This window comes from Carassius carassius, chromosome 9, assembly GCF_963082965.1.
Source record: "Carassius carassius chromosome 9, fCarCar2.1, whole genome shotgun sequence".
In the NCBI taxonomy this organism is placed as follows: domain Eukaryota; kingdom Metazoa; phylum Chordata; class Actinopteri; order Cypriniformes; family Cyprinidae; genus Carassius; species Carassius carassius.
In genome coordinates, this window is record NC_081763.1 from 13,763,553 (window position 1) to 13,783,077 (window position 19,525).

General features: G+C 40.6%; 1 protein-coding gene across 1 annotated transcript; it reads right to left on the minus strand.

Moving 5' to 3' along the window:
- LOC132148988 (integrin beta-3-like) lies at positions 1-18,212 on the minus strand. Its single transcript, XM_059557837.1, has 15 exons — positions 17,976-18,212; positions 17,669-17,754; positions 17,353-17,554; positions 16,276-16,528; positions 16,017-16,179; positions 15,669-15,830; positions 5,096-5,191; positions 4,888-4,983; positions 4,591-4,713; positions 3,536-3,965; positions 1,768-1,990; positions 1,461-1,558; positions 1,177-1,287; positions 825-991; positions 1-514 (listed from the first exon to the last, which is right to left on the minus strand). The coding sequence occupies exons 1-15, from the start codon at positions 18,034-18,036 to the stop codon at positions 449-451; spliced, it is 2,337 nt and encodes a 778-aa protein (XP_059413820.1). The 5' UTR covers positions 18,037-18,212; the 3' UTR covers positions 1-448.
- Between the last annotated feature and the right edge of the window lie 1,313 nt (positions 18,213-19,525).

Here is a 19,525-nt window from a genome sequence, read left to right on the forward strand (position 1 = left end):
TCCAGTCTTCAGTGTCACATGATGCTTCAGAAATCATTCTTATAGGCTGATTTGCTGCTCAAGAATCATTTCTTATTACTCTGATGTTGAAATGTTTCTGGTGCTTAATGTTTTTGTGGAAACCATGATTGCTTTTTTACATTTTCTATGATTAATAGAAATGTTAAAAGAACAGCATATACTTGAATTGTAAACATTTTATTTCTTTACCATTATAACAATTTTTAACACATCATTGCTGTATAGTACTCATGTCTTTAAAAAAAATCATACTGACCTCAAACTTTTGAACAGTAGTGTGTTCAAATTATCTAATAATATTTCTAAAAACATTGTGGTACATTCTGCATTAGTCGCCACAGTTCTAGTCCCATTGCTGAGTGAACCCAGCTGTGATTGGCTGAGATGATCAGTGGTTGTGCTTGATAGAGGAAAAGTGGTGTCTTTCTTAACTGCCACGATATGCTGCATTTTGGAAGGTGCTGGTGGGTCCTTCGTAGAGTGGATTATTATCCTAAAAGATGAAAGAGATTTTTATTGATAACCAGTGATGCAAATATATATACACACATGTAAATAATAATGAGATCACCAGCACATCTGTAATTCCCACTTTGACCACTTGGTGTCGAGATTGCGTTCTATCCAGAATGTTGATCATAATCTTTTCACATATCTGTGATTCTGAGTTATTTTGCCTGAGATAAAAATGTGTTGACTTTGCATGTTAAACAGTTTGAGAGGAAGTAAAACTAACCTAAAGAAAATGCTGATAAAACTTGACAGGATGTGGTTCGTTTAGCACCATCCAAATACAGCCTTACCGCTTCCCATCTAGCTCTGGCTTTCTCCTCCTTAAATTTGGCAAATTCATGACGGTCGTGAATAGTGATCAGAAGCTTCCAGACCAGGAGCGCAGCCAGTCCCAGCAGCAGGATCGCACCAGCAACCGAAAGAGTGACCACCAAGACATCAGGACCCCTAGGACACTCTGAACATAAATCAGCCATGATCAAAGATTCATTCTTATAGAAAAGATCATATTATATATTCAGTTTCCATTTTTAGTATCTATTATTCCGTCCAGTAATTATAAAAGAAGTACAGACACAGAGAGTTTATTTGACAACTACATGTCACATGTTGTCTCTCTCTCTGCCCTGTCTTTCGTCTCACCTGGTTCTTTAACAAGATAGAGGAAGGATTTTCCACTGGCATCTTCATAATACTGGAAATTCTGAATGCAGTCATCCTCATCCTTGTAGCTGCAGGTTTTCTTATGAAAGACTGGAGAGAACCGATGATAATTAACTCAGCAACAACTGAACAAAATATACTGCATGAAGAACTATAGTCACATACAAATAAACAAACCTATGGTAAATAACGGATAGACTGCAATTATAGAGACATAAAGAGATGTATATATGTATTTTGGATTGGTTGGAGGAAGAGATTACCCAGCTTGTCCACCAGCTCAATCTCATCTCTGCAGATGTGATTGCAGTTCTTCTCATACAGATCCCCTCTCTTATAATGTTTACACTCCACACACTCCCTGCAGAAACACACAGCTCTTAAACATACTTACTGGCTATATATATAACTAAATCTAAATTATGTTGAAAACTCAATTTTTGCATATCATTGTAAATGATTAAAAGTGAATCATGGCATTATTTCATTTGTTTTTCCGGTTCTGCAATTCTTTCAATATCAAAACTTTAATTCTAACCAATACAGAAAAACATGCCAGCACACACTCACTTTTTGATGGAGCAGGCATCTGGACAGGTGGGACACTTCTCACAGGTTGGTCCATAGGCTCCTGGCTGTGTGCACTCACAGACGCCACACAGACAGTGGCCACGATCACTACACAGCCTTCCTCCACTTCCCATGCAGGCGTCTGTGTTGGTCGAACAGTCACAGCTCTCGCCGGACCACCCGGAGCTACAGTGACAGGTCCCACAGATGCACTCGCCATTGCCTAACAGAGACAACAAACATGGCTGTTAATGACCTATGGTAAAAAAATAAGGTGATCATGGAGTTCAGTCAAAATGAACATTTAAAAAAAATGTATGTATGCTGTACATTTTTCAATGGAACACAGAAGGAGAACTGTTGAAGAAGCATCACACAGCTCTTGCAATTAAACAGCCATATGGGTACAAAAATAAAAAATAAATCAAATTCTATATCCCACAACTTCTCAATTCATAAAATAGCTTTGCATGACCAAAATGTATTTTCACTGTTAACGATTAGATATGCATCAGAGATCATTTAATTTGAGAGCTGGCAGCCAGACGAGGGAAAGTTTTGGTACAAAATGAGGGTAAGTAAACATTCACTGCCATTCAACACTTTGGTGGTGGTTAAGATCATTTAATGTTTCTGAAAGAAGTCTCTTATGCACAACTAAGCTGCATTTATTTAGTCAATACAGGAAAACAGTAATATTGTGAAATAATATTACAATTTATAATAACTTTTCTATTTTCATATACTGTTAAATTCTATTGTAATATATGTAAAATCTACAAATAAAGCCGAATGTTTAGCAGACATTAGTATGACATGATCCTTCAGAAATAAATCAAGAACCATTTCTTATTTTAATAAAGGTTGAAAACAGTTATGCCACTTAATATTTTAGAGGGAAATGTGACAGTTTGTTTTAGGATTCTCTGGTGAATATAATACTCAAAAAACAGCATTTATTTTAATTGTAACATCAATGTTTTTACTGTCACTTGTGGTCAATTTAATGCATCAACAGTAATTAAACAAATCAGTTTCTTTAAAAAAGAGAGAACAAAATCTTATACTAACACCAAATTTTTCAGCTGTATTGTATGAAAATATTTACTCTACAATAAGTTCCCCAATAAGTGTGTCATTTCTGATGAATTATGAAACATGGTGTAACGTAATGCTCACTTAATGTTTGTTACTGAAGCAACATCAATTTCCCCAGCCAACACATTCATTTCAACACAGAGAATACATAAAACCAGAAGCTTTTTTTAATCAATTACATGCCTGTTTGTGCGTTTTACTGTGTGTATTTTTTAAGTTATTTATACCCAGGGGCTTTACTTGCTGACTCTGATTCTTCATGTAGCTTAAACACCCACCTATAAACTCAAAGATAATAAGCTATTGTGTGAGAAAACAATTGTTCACAAGGCAGGTAAACAGCAAAACCTATCCTGCATACTACTGAAATCTCACTTTTCAAACGAACATATCATTTTCATCATGAAACAGGCTTCAGGGCCAGGCTAAGCAGGTAATGCACACAGACATGCAAAATTGAAGATCATTAATCTATCAAATCCAGCACATCTGAGTCAGACTGAGTAAGTTTGGCTCTAAATGTGGACTGAATTGCCTAATAAGGTGAAACACTGTCTCTGTGATGAGCTAAGAACAAAAAGCAGTGTGTAATTCTCACAAACACGCAATGTTACATCTACTGTAACACTGTTATTCTTTTTCTTCAAGGCCAAGTCATGTCTAAACTCACCTGAACACATTTGTCCTTTGGAATATAGGCAGCTGAAGTCATCACATTCACAGTACGGCCCCCAAACTTTCCCAAAATTAGTCGAGTGGCAGACACACTGGCCGCACACACAGTCTCCGCGCCCACTACACACCAGCGCTGCTGTGTCGGGACTACAGCTGTCTTGTTGGGTGGGTTTATATTCATCCTCAGAGCACTCGCATCGAGCCCCCAGTCGGCCAGGATTGCACAGGCACATGCCACACTCCAGGGTACCATTGCCATGGTGACAGGACGGGCTGGCGGGCACGGAAGACTGCTGGCAGTCACATCCACAAGCAAAGTCCACAGTCACCTGAAGGGTGTCTTTAAAGCCTATTGGCTTCACCTTGAAGGTCCGGCTCTTCTCTTTGGGGCAGCTGTGAAGTTTTGCCTCGATGCTAAATGAAACCTATGGAAAAGTAATACAAAGGAAATATAAAATGCAAAAGGTCATGGTTTCAATTCCCAGAGAATGTATGAACTGATAAAATGTATAGACGGAACGCAATGCAAATATATTCCTTGTTTAACAAAATAAACAGTTTTTAGACACAACATTTAATCTCGTAGGGGGATTTTAATGTATACCGATAGGTACACAAAATATATAGTTGAAAACTTTCTACACTGTAAATAAAAAAAAAGTTTATCGTAGTATGTTTTACCAAAACAAACAAAACATTTTTTTTCAGTTGCTCTCCTTTAAAATGTCATGTTTAATTCAATGTGTTACTTGTCATTCCTTTGTAATCATTTGTGAAATTAAAGTAAATGAGTAAATAGATTTTTTCTTCATTGAGTTACCTTTACATTTGATGAGACTGACAAGCTCTGCTCTTAAGCACAATGTTAATCACAAAAATCTTTTATAATAAAATAAATTATTTAAATTAAACCTTTACATATCTAAGTGGTCTGAACCCAATACAACTGTGATAACATGTTCAGCAATTGTGTTGCTTTAGCTTATTTTAATTAAGTAAACTGAACAATAAGCAAAAATAATTTTTCCAGTGTATGAATCAGATGCTGACCATATCTCCGATTTTGAGTCCGGGACAGGACTGGACATCTGCATCCAGGCATGTTGCATTGATAAACAGAGATAACTCATCCGGCACACCCAGCACCTCCAGCTCAACCTTAGACCTGATCTTCTACAAAGACAAATCATGCAGAGATCAAAGGTCAACCTCTCTGAATGTTCTCTTTATTTCAGTTTAACCCCTACTTGCTTGAAATGGTCAAAGATATCAAATAAAATACTCAAACGCAAACCAACAAATTCTCACAACTCAGAGGTTGTATGAAATCCTGGCAAAGTGACTTACCGCATATGCATCCAGAATGAGATGCACAACATTTCCAGAGTCTCTGGAGAGCGTTCCTACTGTAGATCCTACTGTAGGAATCAGCTCGCTGTAGTTCTGTGAGAATATAGGAAACATGATAACATCCCATAAACATGTAAACAATGTGTGCATGTTATACACAGAGACATATTGTACACATGTGTTTGGCAAAAATATAGAAACTCACATGATATAATGACACCACATTGTTGGTTACAGCAAAGATGAGGTTGATGTTATTCTCAGATAATTTGTCAGTGATCATACCAAGTGAAGGATAGTCCTACAAAAAAACACATACAAATCTACGTTTTGTCAATTAGCCATCTCTCTCTCGCCCTCTTTCTCTCTCTCTCTCTGATTTTTTGTTTTACAAGAATGCTCATCAAGGCTGCATTTATGATTTTTATCATACAGTAAAAACATACATTTTCTGAAGTACTAAAATAATAAATAGTTTAATATATGTAAAAATTATATTTATTCCTGTGATGGCAATTCTGTCAAATGATCCTTCAGAAATCATTCTAATATGCTGATTTTCTCCAGAAACATTTCCATTAATTATCAAGGTTGAACAAAACTGTGCTGCTTGAGAGAGAGAGAGAGTTCTCTTACGAGAGTTCTCTCGTACTGCGTCTTAGCTAAGACGCTACGGGAAAACTCTCTTTTCACGATACACTGAAGCAAAAAATTACCCTTAATTTTGAATTATTGTAAAGCGCATTTGCAGCAGCACACAGCCATAGGCGAGACGGCTCGCTCGCTCATTGGCTGCTCTGTGGCAACTGCATAAGCCTATCGAGCGCAGGCTGATGCAACATCAGACCAATGATCAGACTCCATGCCACTTCCCGCCGAAACGGGTGTGGCCTAGCCCTATAAAGGGAGCTCGAAAAGGCTGACTCACTTGATTTTTCATCTCTTCAGCGAAGCTCACGCATCGTTGATCACGAGAAGAGTCGTCTGATAAGCATCTCAGCGGGACGAGCCATTCCTGAAGCTGCTGGCCAACGCCGCCTTCCACTGCCGTTCCTGCTGCGCTCTCCGGTGCCCATATCCTTTTCAATTCCTTTTATCCTGTGTATGTTCGCCCTGCGACACACACTCGTAAAAGAGCTGCGTCTTTTTAAAGATGCCTTCTTGCAGCTCGTACAGAGCCCCACTCAGCGAGGGAGACCGTCATCTGTGTCTCCTGCCTGGGTGAAGATCATGCAGCGCTCGCGCTGGCTGACGGCGGATGCCCTCACTGCGAGCTGTTGCCAATGGTGACTCTGAGGACTCGCTTGGCATTTTTCTCTGAGCTTGCATTCACCGCTGCGCTGCAGCGCCGTAAAAAGCACCACTCCCAGTGGATTCCGGAACCGTCTCCAGCTCCCGCTCTACCGGCCGTCGCCCCGCGCCGCGGGGACCACGGCAGAGGATTACGGTGAGGCGGGAAGCCCCGAAGTCATCCTAGCACTCCTAGGAAAGCGCCGGTGTACGAGTCCCGCTGCGGCCGAACTCTCACCCAAGCGTGCCGCTGTTTCAGTTCCAGGGATTGTGACTGTCTCAGTGTCTTCTGCAATGCACAAGCCTGTACAGTTGCCCGCTTGCCTGCACACAAAAACCGTTATCACGGCTACCCAGATATTTCCCGAAAAGGGTGTAATTTCTTGTGTCCCGGCCATGGCCGATGGTGCTATAAATGTAGTGACGATGCCCACTGCTCAGTGCCCATCTCCACATATAAGCACAGCCCTTCACACAGGGCTCGCGCCCATAAAAGCGACTCAGGTCGATCGCGCGCACTACATAGTAAACGTGCCCACTCCTCAGTGCCCACAAACACTATGTCACACACGTCATGTGGTTTCTGTAAAAACGAAACCCGTGCACGTTCGTTCTGCCTAGGCAGACAGCGAGTCAAAAGCAGTAAATGTGCTCGCTTACAGCCCACAATTACTCACAGACAGCACGAGTCCCACGGGACCCGCTCAGCCCTCCCTCACTCAGTTAAGCACCGTGGCGGGGTCGAGGACGAGCGATCTGCCCGCTGTGATCAGCGCGCTCCCCGCCTCAAATGTCACAGGCATAACGCCCATGTTTCAGCACATGGAAGCGCTGCCGTTGCCCAGCCAACAGAGCGCGCTTCGCATCCAACCCTTAGCCATTCATGCAGACGCATGGTCAGCGCTTCCAGGGGTTTCGGATTAGGTGCTAGACATTATAAAGAGAGGCTACTCGCTACAGTTTTTTCGACGCCCTCCGCGCTTTTTAGCGCGCGTCGAAACTACGGTCAAAACAGAAGTAGCACACCTACTTCGAGCTGAAATATCAAAACTGTTGAGCAAAGGGGCTTTGAAGCCTGTATCTCAAGCTCAAAGCGAAGGGGGGCTGTACAGCAGATACTTTCTAGTGCCCAAGAAAGACGGGGGTTTCAGACCCATACTGGATCTAAGACAGCTGAACAAAGCATTGGCGAAACGCAGTTTCAAAATGCTTACAACCAGGAGACTCCTCGCGCATATTCGCAGAGGAGACTGGTTCATGTCGATAGATCTGAAGGACGCGTATTTTCAAATACAGATTGTATTGGCTGATTCTGGCTCAATCACGATCCGAGCTTGTGGAACACAGGGCCATTTTACTCGATCACCTCGAGGAACTCGGTCTCAGTGTCAACTGGATGAAGAGTTCGCTGAACCCCAGTCAGACGATACTGTTTTTGGGTATAGCTCTGGACTCACACTCCATGACGGCGCGGCTGTCGCCACAGCGCGCAGCGAGCTCTCTCCGCTGCGGCGCGACCTTGTCGCTCAGAGAATTTCAGAAGATGCTAGGTCTCATGGCCTCAGCATCACCAGTTCTTCAGTTGGGCCTGCTCTGCATGCGCCCCTTGCAGTTCTGGCTGAAAGCGCGAGTACCGCGCAGAGCGTGGATATCCGGTCAGTTGCGTCTCAAGGTCAATCAGAGCTGTGTTACAGCCTTGAAACCCTGGACAGCGAACGACTGGTACCAATCAGGTGTAAGCCTGGGGACTTCCTCGAAAGTGAAAGTGGTGTCGACTGACGCCTCCACTTCGGGATGGGGAGCGCTGCTCGAGGGCAGACCGTTCTTTGGCCTGTGGTCAGAATGGGAAAAGCTCCAACATATCAACTGTCTGGAAATGCTGGCAGGGGAGAACGCGCTGACGCGCTTTTGTCCCCGAATCAAGGGCCACCACGTCTTAGTCCGTTCGGACAACATGTCTGTGGTGTCCTACATAAATCGCCAGGGCGGTCTCAGGTCCCGAAACCTGTACAGGTTGGCGGAACGCCTCCTGGTTTGGGCTCAGCACAACTTGCGCTCGCTGAGAGCAGTTCATGTGCCTGGGCTACAGAATCTGGGTCCAGACAGACTGTCCAGAAACAACATTCCCACGGGCGAATGGTCTCTACACCCACAGACAGTCCAGCTGCTGTGGGAGAGATTTGGCAGGGCGGAAGTGGACCTCTTCGCGTCCCACGAAAACGCTCACTGCCCGAGTTCTTTTCCAAGAACGAAAGCGCGCTGTCATAAAAGTGGCCGTGCTGCCTGCTCTATGCTTTTCCCCCCGTCTCCCTCCTTACGCAGGTGATAGAACGGGTGAGGGAAACAAGATGCTCAGTACTGCTTGTAGCACCACTTTGGGGAGCCACATTGGTCTGATGTTGCATCAGCCTGTGCTCGATAGGCTTATTCAGTTGCCACAGAGCAGCCAATGAGCGAGCGAGCCGTCTCGCCTATGGCTGTGTGCTGCTGCAAATGCGTTTTACAATAATTCAAAATTAAGGATAATTTTTTGCTTCAGTGTATCGTGAAAAGAGACTTTTCCCGTAGCGTCTTAGCTAAGACGCAGTACTCGTTCCCTCTTCTAGAGAGAACAGAGGTTACATTAGTAACCGAGTACGATTTTGAGATTAATAACCTCTTTATTTTTCAAAACATGAGTTCTCTACAACACAAAGAAATCAATTTCCGAAATGAAAAAAAAGAGCATGATTTAACTCAGAACAGTCTCAAAAAACAAGACATTTTCCACAACAGAACATAAAACATTTTTAACACACCAAATGTTTATGAACTCCTCTACATTATTTGTGGTACTGTAGAAAACAAAATCTACTTTCAATCTAGCTTTCACCATTCTAACAAAAACAGTGTTTATGTCAAAGTCTAAGGACTGTTCGATCTTATTTCTTCTAATACAAAGTTAACCCTCTCAGGCTCAAATTAAGTTTTAGTAACTTAGTAACTTTAGTAACCTTTAGTAAAGTTTTTAGTACTCCAGATACATAAAATATGTATCTGGAGTAATAAGGTTTTTTAGATTTTAAATGTTGCAAATCAGCAACGCCTGCCTTGAGAGGGTTAAACAATTGACATTTCACTCTCCTATTCTGACTATAACTAAAACCAAGAATAAATAAATTATTAGAAAATTTTTCTCCAAACATCATGAACATTTGTTGCAACAGCTGAAAAAAAGAGCACAGTCTGCTACAATCCAAAAAGCAGTTTGCCCTCTGCAAACAAAAAGGGCACTCTTCACTTACATTAAGATTAATGATGGAAATAAAAGCATTGACAGCCACACTACCATGTATGATTCTCCACTGTAAATCCCCTACCCTTTTGGTCAACATGGTTTGTAAATCGCTCTCCATACTGGTCTGATCTCATTGTCAAGCCCCAGATGGGCTCTCCAAGGAGTGTCAGCCCGACCACTTAGTTTGACTTTATTTACAATTTTTACAAACATTTTATACATAATTTTTTCCTCCCATGTCTTCAAATTCATTTGTGAGAGTCTCTCTGGACTCTAACAGTTCACCAGTACAGTCTTTAAAATCAGGAGATAGAGTCAATGCTGGGAAAGAATCAGCAACAACTGGTTGACATTGTCCATTACTGTAGCCTTTTTAGCAAGGATAATTCAGTCTTTGTGAGTTCACACTTCCAAGTGCTGTGCATTCGATTTATGATCCTGATCGATCTAACTCCAACATGAGAGGCTAGAGCTGCAGTGTCAATCAAATTTGGTCCCCACAGATCAACCAAATGTCTCAGTGTGACAATCCCAGCCACACAGAAGGACTGCATCACAAATGGTCCTGGTATGTGTTTTACGTCTTTCAACAGCCATGACAAGGACTCACAGCTTGCCACTCTCTTTTTATGGAACATCCCCCACACAGTGAACAGTCCATGGTAAAACTTTGGGAGGTTACACAGTTTTTTTAGCAGTCAAGTCAATGCTGCCTGTATCTTATCCAGCAGTTGTGCAGCAGGGTCTACACATAATAATCAGTGCCACAACATTGATGACACTAAATTGTTGATGACTAGTGTTCGACCCCTAAAAGACATGTGTGGCAAGATCCATTTCCATTTTTTTGAGACGTCCTTCAACATTCTCTAAAACATTGTCCCAATTTTTACACAGAAAAGTATCATCTCCCAGATAAACACCAAGGTATTTAAAACCACCCTTGTCCCAAATTAACCCGACAGGTAAAACAAGTTTTCTGCATAACTCATTACTATTTGTTAAAGCTTAATTTTCCCACAGTTAATTTTGGCAGAGGACAATACTCCAAACCCATTAATATTTTCTACAAGGGTGTCAATATCTTCTTGTTTTTTGACAATGACAACAAAATCATCGGCATAAGCAGATAATTTAAAAAAGGTTTCACATCCAAGAAGGTTTACACCAACAAGAGATTTTCTTAATTTGTGCAGAAGAGGCTCTATGGCCAAGGAGTACAGCATGCCAGATAATGAACATCCTTGTCTGACCCCCCTATGAACTTTAAATGGAGCACTTAAACCACCGTTGATCTTTACAATGCTCTCAATGTCACTATAAAAGACTCAAATCATGTTTATTAGGCCAGAGCTGAACCCAAACGCATCTAACGTTTGCCACAAATACTGGTGTTCGACTCTGTCAAATGCCTTTTCTTGGTCAATTGAAATTAGACAAATTTCGCAACCCAATGAATTTGAGAGGTCCAAAACGTCACATTTACATAACATTTACATTTATTCATTTAGCTGACTCTTTTATCCAAAGCGACTTACAATTGCTATATATGTCAGAGGTTACACGCCTCTGGAGCAACTAGGGGTTAAGTGTCTTGCTCAGGGACACATTGGTGTCTCACAGTGGATTCGAACCTGGATCGCTCACACCAAGTCTCATTGCCAACACCTTCGACAAAAGTTTGTAATCAGTGCAAAGCAGAGCAACCTGCCTCCAGTTCTTTATCTCTTGTAAATCCCTTTTTTTGGGGAGAAGAGTGAGGATTGCTCTCCTGCAACTCAAAGGTAAATGTCATTTTCTTAAACTGTCTCTGAGAAAAAGCAACAAATCTTTGCCAATCACAAGCCAGAAAGCTTTATAAAAGTCCACAGGAAGGCCATCAGTGCCCGGAAATTTACCACTTTCTAAACTCTGCAACGCAGAATATAATTCATCATGGCTCTGCACCCATTTACCTAAATTTGTTACTTCAGACTTATGTGCCCTTTAGAAGCTTGCGTTCTGCAAGTGAACGTCGCTTGATTGTGCCATCCCAAAGAAGCACAAAGTCACTTTTACGGACTTTTAAATGAAATGTTCCCTCCTGGTGGAATGACCTCCCCAACTCTATCCGGACAGCTGAGTCCTTAGCCATCTTCAATAATCGGCTTAAAACACATCTCTTCCATCTTTATTTGACCCTCTAACTTTAACACTCACTATTCTAACTCTATTCTTTAAAAAAAATCTAACTACCTTTCTAATCTTTTTATATTCTATTTTCTTTTCATTAATTATGCAATTGTATGTGTGTGTGTATGTGTAAAGACCTCTAACACTAGTTTGCTCTATTCTTTTTTTATTCTATCTGTTTTCTTTATATTATATTATTTAAAATCCCATGCTAGGTGTACTGTGTTAACCTAACTGAGACTTGTTATAGCACTTATATATCATTGCTCTTTTTGTTGTTTTTGATTGCTTCCACTGTCCTCATCTGTAAGTCGCTTTGGATAAAAGCGTCTGCTAAATGAATAAATGTAAATGTAAATGATCTGAATGAACTGAAATACCAACTGCGTGTATTGAACACCCTTTAAGTACATTACTCTGATGTTTGAAACAGTAAACTCTATCAGGCCTAGCCAAAGACAAAAAATTATCTTTAACATGAGACCAAGTATACTGCCGCTGAGTGGTGTGAAAAAACCTCCAAACATCACATAAATCATTAATCTCAATTACTTTTACAATACAATTCTTACTGCAGTTAAAATCACCACCCAGGAGCATGTATCCATCAGCACTACAGTTGCTTATTACATCATTTACAGTGTTTAAAAGGAACACTCTTTCTGGACCTACAGTAGGAGCATATACATTTATGAAAGTCATTTTTACACTTTCAAATACAGCTTGTATTTTTAACAAGCGACCTGGAATGATTTCCTCAGTAACACAAGAGATGGGTAAAAAATCTCTAGAAAACAAGATACCCACTCCACCACTATGGCTACACTTATGAATGAGAAAAACTTCCCCATCCCAATCTTTCTTCCACACAGTTTCATTTTCAGCTGTGCTATGCATTTCTTGTAAAAAAAATTAATTCAGTTTTTTTAATTTAAACAAACTGATGAGGGAAACTCCCTTCACATTCTCTCTGGCACCATTAACGTTTAAAGAACCCAACTTTATGTCACACATAGTAAATGTTAAGTTGCATTTAAACAGAACAGAGAGGTTAACACAAACAAAGAAAAAGAAAAACAAAAGGCACTTTACCATCATTAGCTAATTGTGCTCTCGCTTTTATCATCAACTTTTAAAATGGAAAATTTCCTGGTCTGTAAAGGTGTCATGGTTGGTAAACCGTGGCCTCGGGAATTGCACTATGTGGGTGGAGTTTGTGTGTGTCTTGTGTCAGCACTGACTGTTTCATGTGGGTGTCTCTGTTAATTGTTCATCTACACCAGCTGCCACTCAGTACCCTATCCCTACTTATTGCCCTGTCTTTCGTCTTGTGTTTGTCAGAGCGTTGTTTGCAGTTCCCCTTGTTATGCCTGGTCTCTCGTTCCTGTTCTCTGTGCTCTTCTCTTCGTTGGATTGTCTGTGTCTCTGAAATACCATCCACTCCTCACCACCCACTGATTATACCTCTCACCCCACGGCTCGCTCATCTCAGTTCCTGTGTCACGTTTTCCTGCTGCATCTCCTCACCGCCACTTCCTGGATCACCAATCAATGGAATTGGAATCAATCCGTGGCGGACTATTCCATCCAATTCCGCACCTTGGCAGCCGCATGCAAGTGGAACGAGGAGGCGCAGTGGGATATGTTCCTGCATGGGCTGGCTGACCTTGTTCACAAAGAGATCTACCTTCTCGAGTTGCCAACCAGCCTTAATGGGCTCATCGACTTGGCGCTCCGTGTGGATGATCGCATCGATCGACTGGGGGCACACACCTGTCCCACACGCCTCCTCGGCACCTCTGAGAGTGGCAACTCGAGTAGGGAGAACACGGCCGGTCCCGTCGTCGATCACGAACCCATGCAGGTGGGTAGAGCTCGACTGACCCGGGAGGAGAGAGAGAGGTGGAGGTCCCGAGGACTATGCATGTATTGTGGTGGCTTTGGACATCTTCTACTTTCCTGCCCGGTAAAAGACCCAGCCCTGTAGTAAGATTGAGGCTACAATCGGGTGGGATCTCCGCCAGGAAGTCCTCAACATCATCTACTCTCCTTCCTGTGAAACTGAGGTGGGCCAACAACACTGACACCTGTTACCTTCTGCACTCAGGAGCCGAAGGTAACTTTATGGACACCACCCTTGCACAACACCTGAGACTCCCTATCACTCCCCTTTCACACCAGATCATCGTCAGCACACTCAATGGCCAGGAACTGCCCTACATCACCCACACCACAGGACCTATAACTCTCCTCACCTCCGGCAACCACCCAAAACCCTTCCCTTCCTTCTCATGGACTCCGCTGTGGCACCCATTGTCTTAGGTCACCCCTGGCTAGTCAAAAACAACCCACGAGTGGATTGGGGTTCCAACTCTGTCTCTGGAATCCCATCCACTTCTCACCACCCACGGATTATACCTCTCACCCCCACGGCTCGCTCATCTCAGTTCCTGTGTCACGCTCTCCACACACACACACACACACCCCCACACACACACTTGTGAGGATATAAAACATCTGCTCTCTTATAATTATTTCAAATCATGCAAAATGCAGAACCACCAAAGAGGGAGAGAGAGTGAGAGAGAGAGATGACAGGATGAGACAAAACAATTTAGCACGCACACACACACAAACCTGCTCCAACCCCGTCTACAGAAGTCATGCGGTTTACCATGCTTACTGCCTGCAATGCATGTGTTCATATGTAATATAACTGTTCATTTCTGTTCATTTTTGTTCTGTTACAGTTAGTAACTGAAATGTTGATAAAACTGTAGAATTATATTAAAAATAGATGATTGAAATAAATGATAAAATCTTAAGACTCCAACATTTCTCTTTGTAACATTTTGTTCAGGTTTGATTCTAATCATAATGTAACATTATTGAAAAACTGGGTTTTTTTTCAGTAAAAAAAATACTAAACTTTGACAAAAAATATTTTATTTTTGTTATAATTGTGATTTTATAATATTTAGATATGAATCTAACTGAATCCAACTTGTGAAAAGATATCTTTCAGGTAGTCAAATAGCAAATAGCATATAGTGGAGCTCTATAGCCATCTAGTGGTTAAAGTGATTTTTTTTTATTTTAAAACTGCATTTTCCAAAAAATGGGTATAAATGTTACATTAAATAATTTAAAATTATCCATGTTATCCCCATGAATGAAAGTTAGAAATCTGGGTCTTTTATAAAGTGAATTTTACATCAAATGCTGTTTTTACAAAAAAAAGCCTATTTAAATAAATATTTATTTATTTATAGAAATTTAAAAGATATCATAAATCCTCCAAAAACTGCACAAATGTTGAGTAAAAACATTAACAAACAGAGTAAAATTACATTTAAAAAATAAAACTATTAACTCGTTACAAAATTAAATGTTATTGTCTGGGGTCTCTGGAGACCCACAAAAAAACATGAGTGTGGACAGTAAACGAAGACCATCAGAGGGTTAAACTAACACTAATTTTAACACTTCATCGCTCTTTTTGAGAATCATGTGTCCATGTCTCCTAAAAGGCACAACGTGTTTAAGATGAGGAGATTTACAGCTGATAGGAATCATCTTTATCAGAGTCACTTTTTCCAAAAGCTAATTTTTCATAAATGGGGGTACATTCGAAATGATGACAAGGGTTTTTTGGCAAGGTTTACTGGAGACAAATCTGGTGTCTATGTATCTTGAATCACAACTTCAAGTAACTGATTTACTTTGTCCACACTGTGTAAAAAAAATCACAACGGGACTATTTATCCTAGAAGCCGATTTAATACTGTCATATCCGACAATCTCACCCACCACACAAACGATCCCCAATAAACACTCTCCCTCTAAAAAACTCCTCAAAGCATCAACAGAGAAACAAAAGTTTGGTTAAAAAGAGAATTAGAGAACTCACATTCAGCACGCGCTCAGCAGCACTCACCAAATCACTGCAATCACCGCACTCAGTCCCAACACGCACTCCCAACAGAGAGAGAGAGAGAGAGAAAGAGAGATAGATTTGCCCAGTAAATGTTTGGCTGACCAGTATAGTGGACTTCTCATATTCATTGTTGTTGTTGATGTGGCACTCTCCATCATGGGGCTGGACGATTCCAGCCAGCCTGGCATCCAAAGCTAAATGACTTGTGCTATCACTTGTGAAGATCAACAAATGAGATGCATCAGGCCTCCATCCAATTTTGTCCTGGAAAAGAAAATAAAGTAAGTTATGCACAAATGTTAAAAGAACCAACCCAGAAGGCTAATGTTCTCTCAGGAATATCCTAGGGTTAATTGAAAATGTAATAAAAAGGGAACTTTGGGACTATTGACAGAACATCTTTACTCAGATTGTTTGTGGGTTTCTCTTTGCCTGAGTATATTGCTTCACCTTGCATACTACTGCTTGCATGATAGCATCAAATCCACCCTCAGGCCTATCTCTGTTTCTGGACACTTTCTGTTTCTTCACTTCCTCCGTGAACCGCTCTACCTGCTCCGTCAGAGACAGTACATTACGGTAGCCGAATTGAGGTGGGCAGGATTCATCATGCCTACACAAGTCCGAACACAGCAGGGAGACAGGAATCACTAAACTTACTCACTCACTTTGTCTGTCAGGTGCTTTTCTATTGTGAAATGAAGCTTACCTATAACAAGGATTCTGGATGAATTCTTCAGGGTAAGTAAACATGTAAGGTGCGAGCTGTTTGTCTACAAAAGCTCCAAATCCCATGCGCAGATTACTGGTGACGACCCGTAAAGCACTGACCAGATCTTTGCCCGGTGCTTGAAGCTTATGCAGGTCGTCCCTCATGGTATTGGTCATGTCCATCAGGTAGTACAGGTCCACTGGGTAATCAGCTGCTTGCTTCACACTGACGGTGAATTTCTTTGAATCGTCTTAAAGAGAAATGGGACAGAAGAAAAGGTTAAAAGGTTTTTATAGGATTTCAGAATGAAGACAACATCATTCTCTTACATATTTTAGCAGAAATTTACATAAATGTTTTTAATAACATGACCTGTTTGGGATCAGAGAGGCCCCAATGCCCATTTACTAACTCAAGAAACACTTACTGATTTCACCTCATGACTTCTCCTACTTTGATTATGATTTCATAAACAGTTCATAGACGGACGGATCTTGAAATTTAAAACCAGTCATAACATGCTGTAAAAATACTGATATGATAAAAATGATGATAGATCTTTTTATGAAATCAAACAAGTAGGAAAAATTCAAATTTAAAAAGCTAATAATAATAATGATAATAATATAAAATAAAAGGATTTTTTTTTTTTTACTATTCAAATACATTTTGTATGAGTTAGTATGCGAATGTGGCGTATTCCTCTTCTTGTTCTTCTTCCTATCAAAAATACATTTATGCATGTTTGTTAAAAATATTTAATTATTATTTTATTATTTTATTTTATTATTAGTTATTAAACATGATCATATGGAACCTGAATTCAAGAACATAACATTTATTTGGACATGAATAACTGTACTACAACTAATAATAATAACAATAATTTACATTTAAACATTATTTACCATTTTGTACCATTATTGTTTAGAAATAAAAGAAAAGAAAAGAAATTTATTCAAAACTATGCAATGAGAAACATCCAATTGGATTGCACTGGGAAATATGACTTCATATATTCAGGAGGTATGTATCTGTTATGAAAATATATTATGTTTTGTTGTAACAACATACCTGGCCTGAGGGTCAGGTGGATTTTTTGTGGTTGGATCTGAGTGATGTCATCTGAACCCCCTGACCTATCACTCAGGGGTACGTTCTCTAGTATCCTCATGCTGCTAACTGGAAACTCAATAAACTTCACGCCACAACCAGACTGAAGAAGATCCTCTCTGCGACCACAACGGGACAAACTCGACCCTCCCTTTCCAAAGATCTGACAGATCCACATACATATACTGAAAACAATCAGAGGGAAGCATTTCCAGCAGTCATCTGAGTATCTATGCAGGACTGTTCATTCTAATGTGGAGGGAATTTAGTCTCTTACCTCCTGAGAGCACCAGGCACAGGTCGGATGTATCGACAAACATTCTTTGCAGGTTCTCACTCCTCTGGAAGTGCAAATGTTTGAGCCTAGAAACAAGACCATCATTAATTTCACATACATGCTATAAGTGGCTTCTTTCTGTTTAGAAATTTCTTAAAGGTTCCATTTTTACGGATTCTTGACTGTGTTGAAACAAGCGAAACAATAATCAAATGCAAGAAAAAAATGTTTACAGCAGCAGCAGCACACACATTCTTCTTATTTTTGACTCATTAACTAAAGAGACAATAACATAAAGCAAACTTACAGGCAGCTATGGAAATTAGAAGTAAAACTGGCATCCAAACTTCCAACAAATTCAGTCCCATTTTAATAGATCCAAACTATTGAAGGCCTCCTGCTGTAGCAGCTCTGTTCTACCTCTGATGTACCACCTGGGAGTTTAATACATATATGAACACATGACCTAATATGCTTTTTAGCATTTTGCAAACACAATCAGTTTCATCAAGACGCAAGGAAATGTGTAACCACAGGCAAGTTAATACTCAACAAATAAACACAAAATGACAGCTTGGAGACTCTACATTTTACGTGCACATACAGATAAAGGTGCAGTATGCAGAATTCAATAACTTCTTTTATTAAGCGGCTTCCACTGTTTTTATACAAGTCACTGCTTTACAAAGAATCATCAAAACAAATCATTCGTTTTGATGAAAGAATCAAATGTGTTCTATTTGTTTGTTTTATTGATTCATCCATTTATTATGTATTAAAGTTGAACCAATTGTTTGGTACCATCTAGTGGTCATATTAATGTTGCAGAAAAGCATTCCAAACATTCACCTCCACTATGTTGACTGCATTCACAGCAAACTTCTGCATTTCTCTCCTGCATCAGGTGAAAATGTTAATCGTAGATTTGACTGAAAATCACATCCTTACATGATTATAGCTCAAAACTTGTCAGGTAAAGCAGTAAATAAAAGCATTAAAAAAGTACAGTATGGACATGTACAGTCATGGCCAAAAGTTTTGAGAATTACATAAATATTCGTTTTCAAAAAGTTTGCTGCTAAACTGCTTTTAGATCTTTGTTTCAGTTGTTTCTGTGATGTAGTGAAATATAATTACTAGCACTTCATACGTTTCAAAGGCTTTTATCGACAATTACATGACATTTATGCAAAGAGTCAGTATTTGCAGTGTTGGCCCTTCTTTTTCAGGACCTCTGCAATTCGACTGGGCATGCTCTCAATCTACTTCTGGGCCAAATCCTGACTGATAGCAACCCATTCTTTCATAATCACTTCTTGGAGTTTGTCAGAATTAGTGGGTTTTTGTTTGTCCACCCGCCTCTTGAGGATTGACCACAAGTTCTCAATGGGATTAAGATCTGGGGAGTTTCCAGGCCATGGACCCAAAATTTCAACTTTCTGGTCCCCGAGCCACTTAGTTATCACTTTTGCCTTATAGCACGGTGCTCCATCGTGCTGGAAAATGCATTGTTCTTCACCAAACTGTTGTTGGACTGTTGGAAGAAGTTGCTGTTGGATGGTGTTTTGGTACCATTCTTTATTCATGGCTGTGTTTTTGGGCAGAATTATGAGTGAGCCCACTCCCTTGGATGAGAAGCACCCCCACACATGAATGGTGTCAGGATGCTTTACTGTTGGCATGACACAGGACTGATGGCACTCACCTTTTCTTCTCCAGACAAGCCTTTTTCCAGATGCCCCAAACAATCGGAAAGGGGCTTCATCGGAGAATATGACTTTGCCCCAGTCCTCAGCAGTCCATTCGCTATACCTTCTGCAGAAGATCAATCTGTCCCTGATGTTTTTTTTGGAGAGA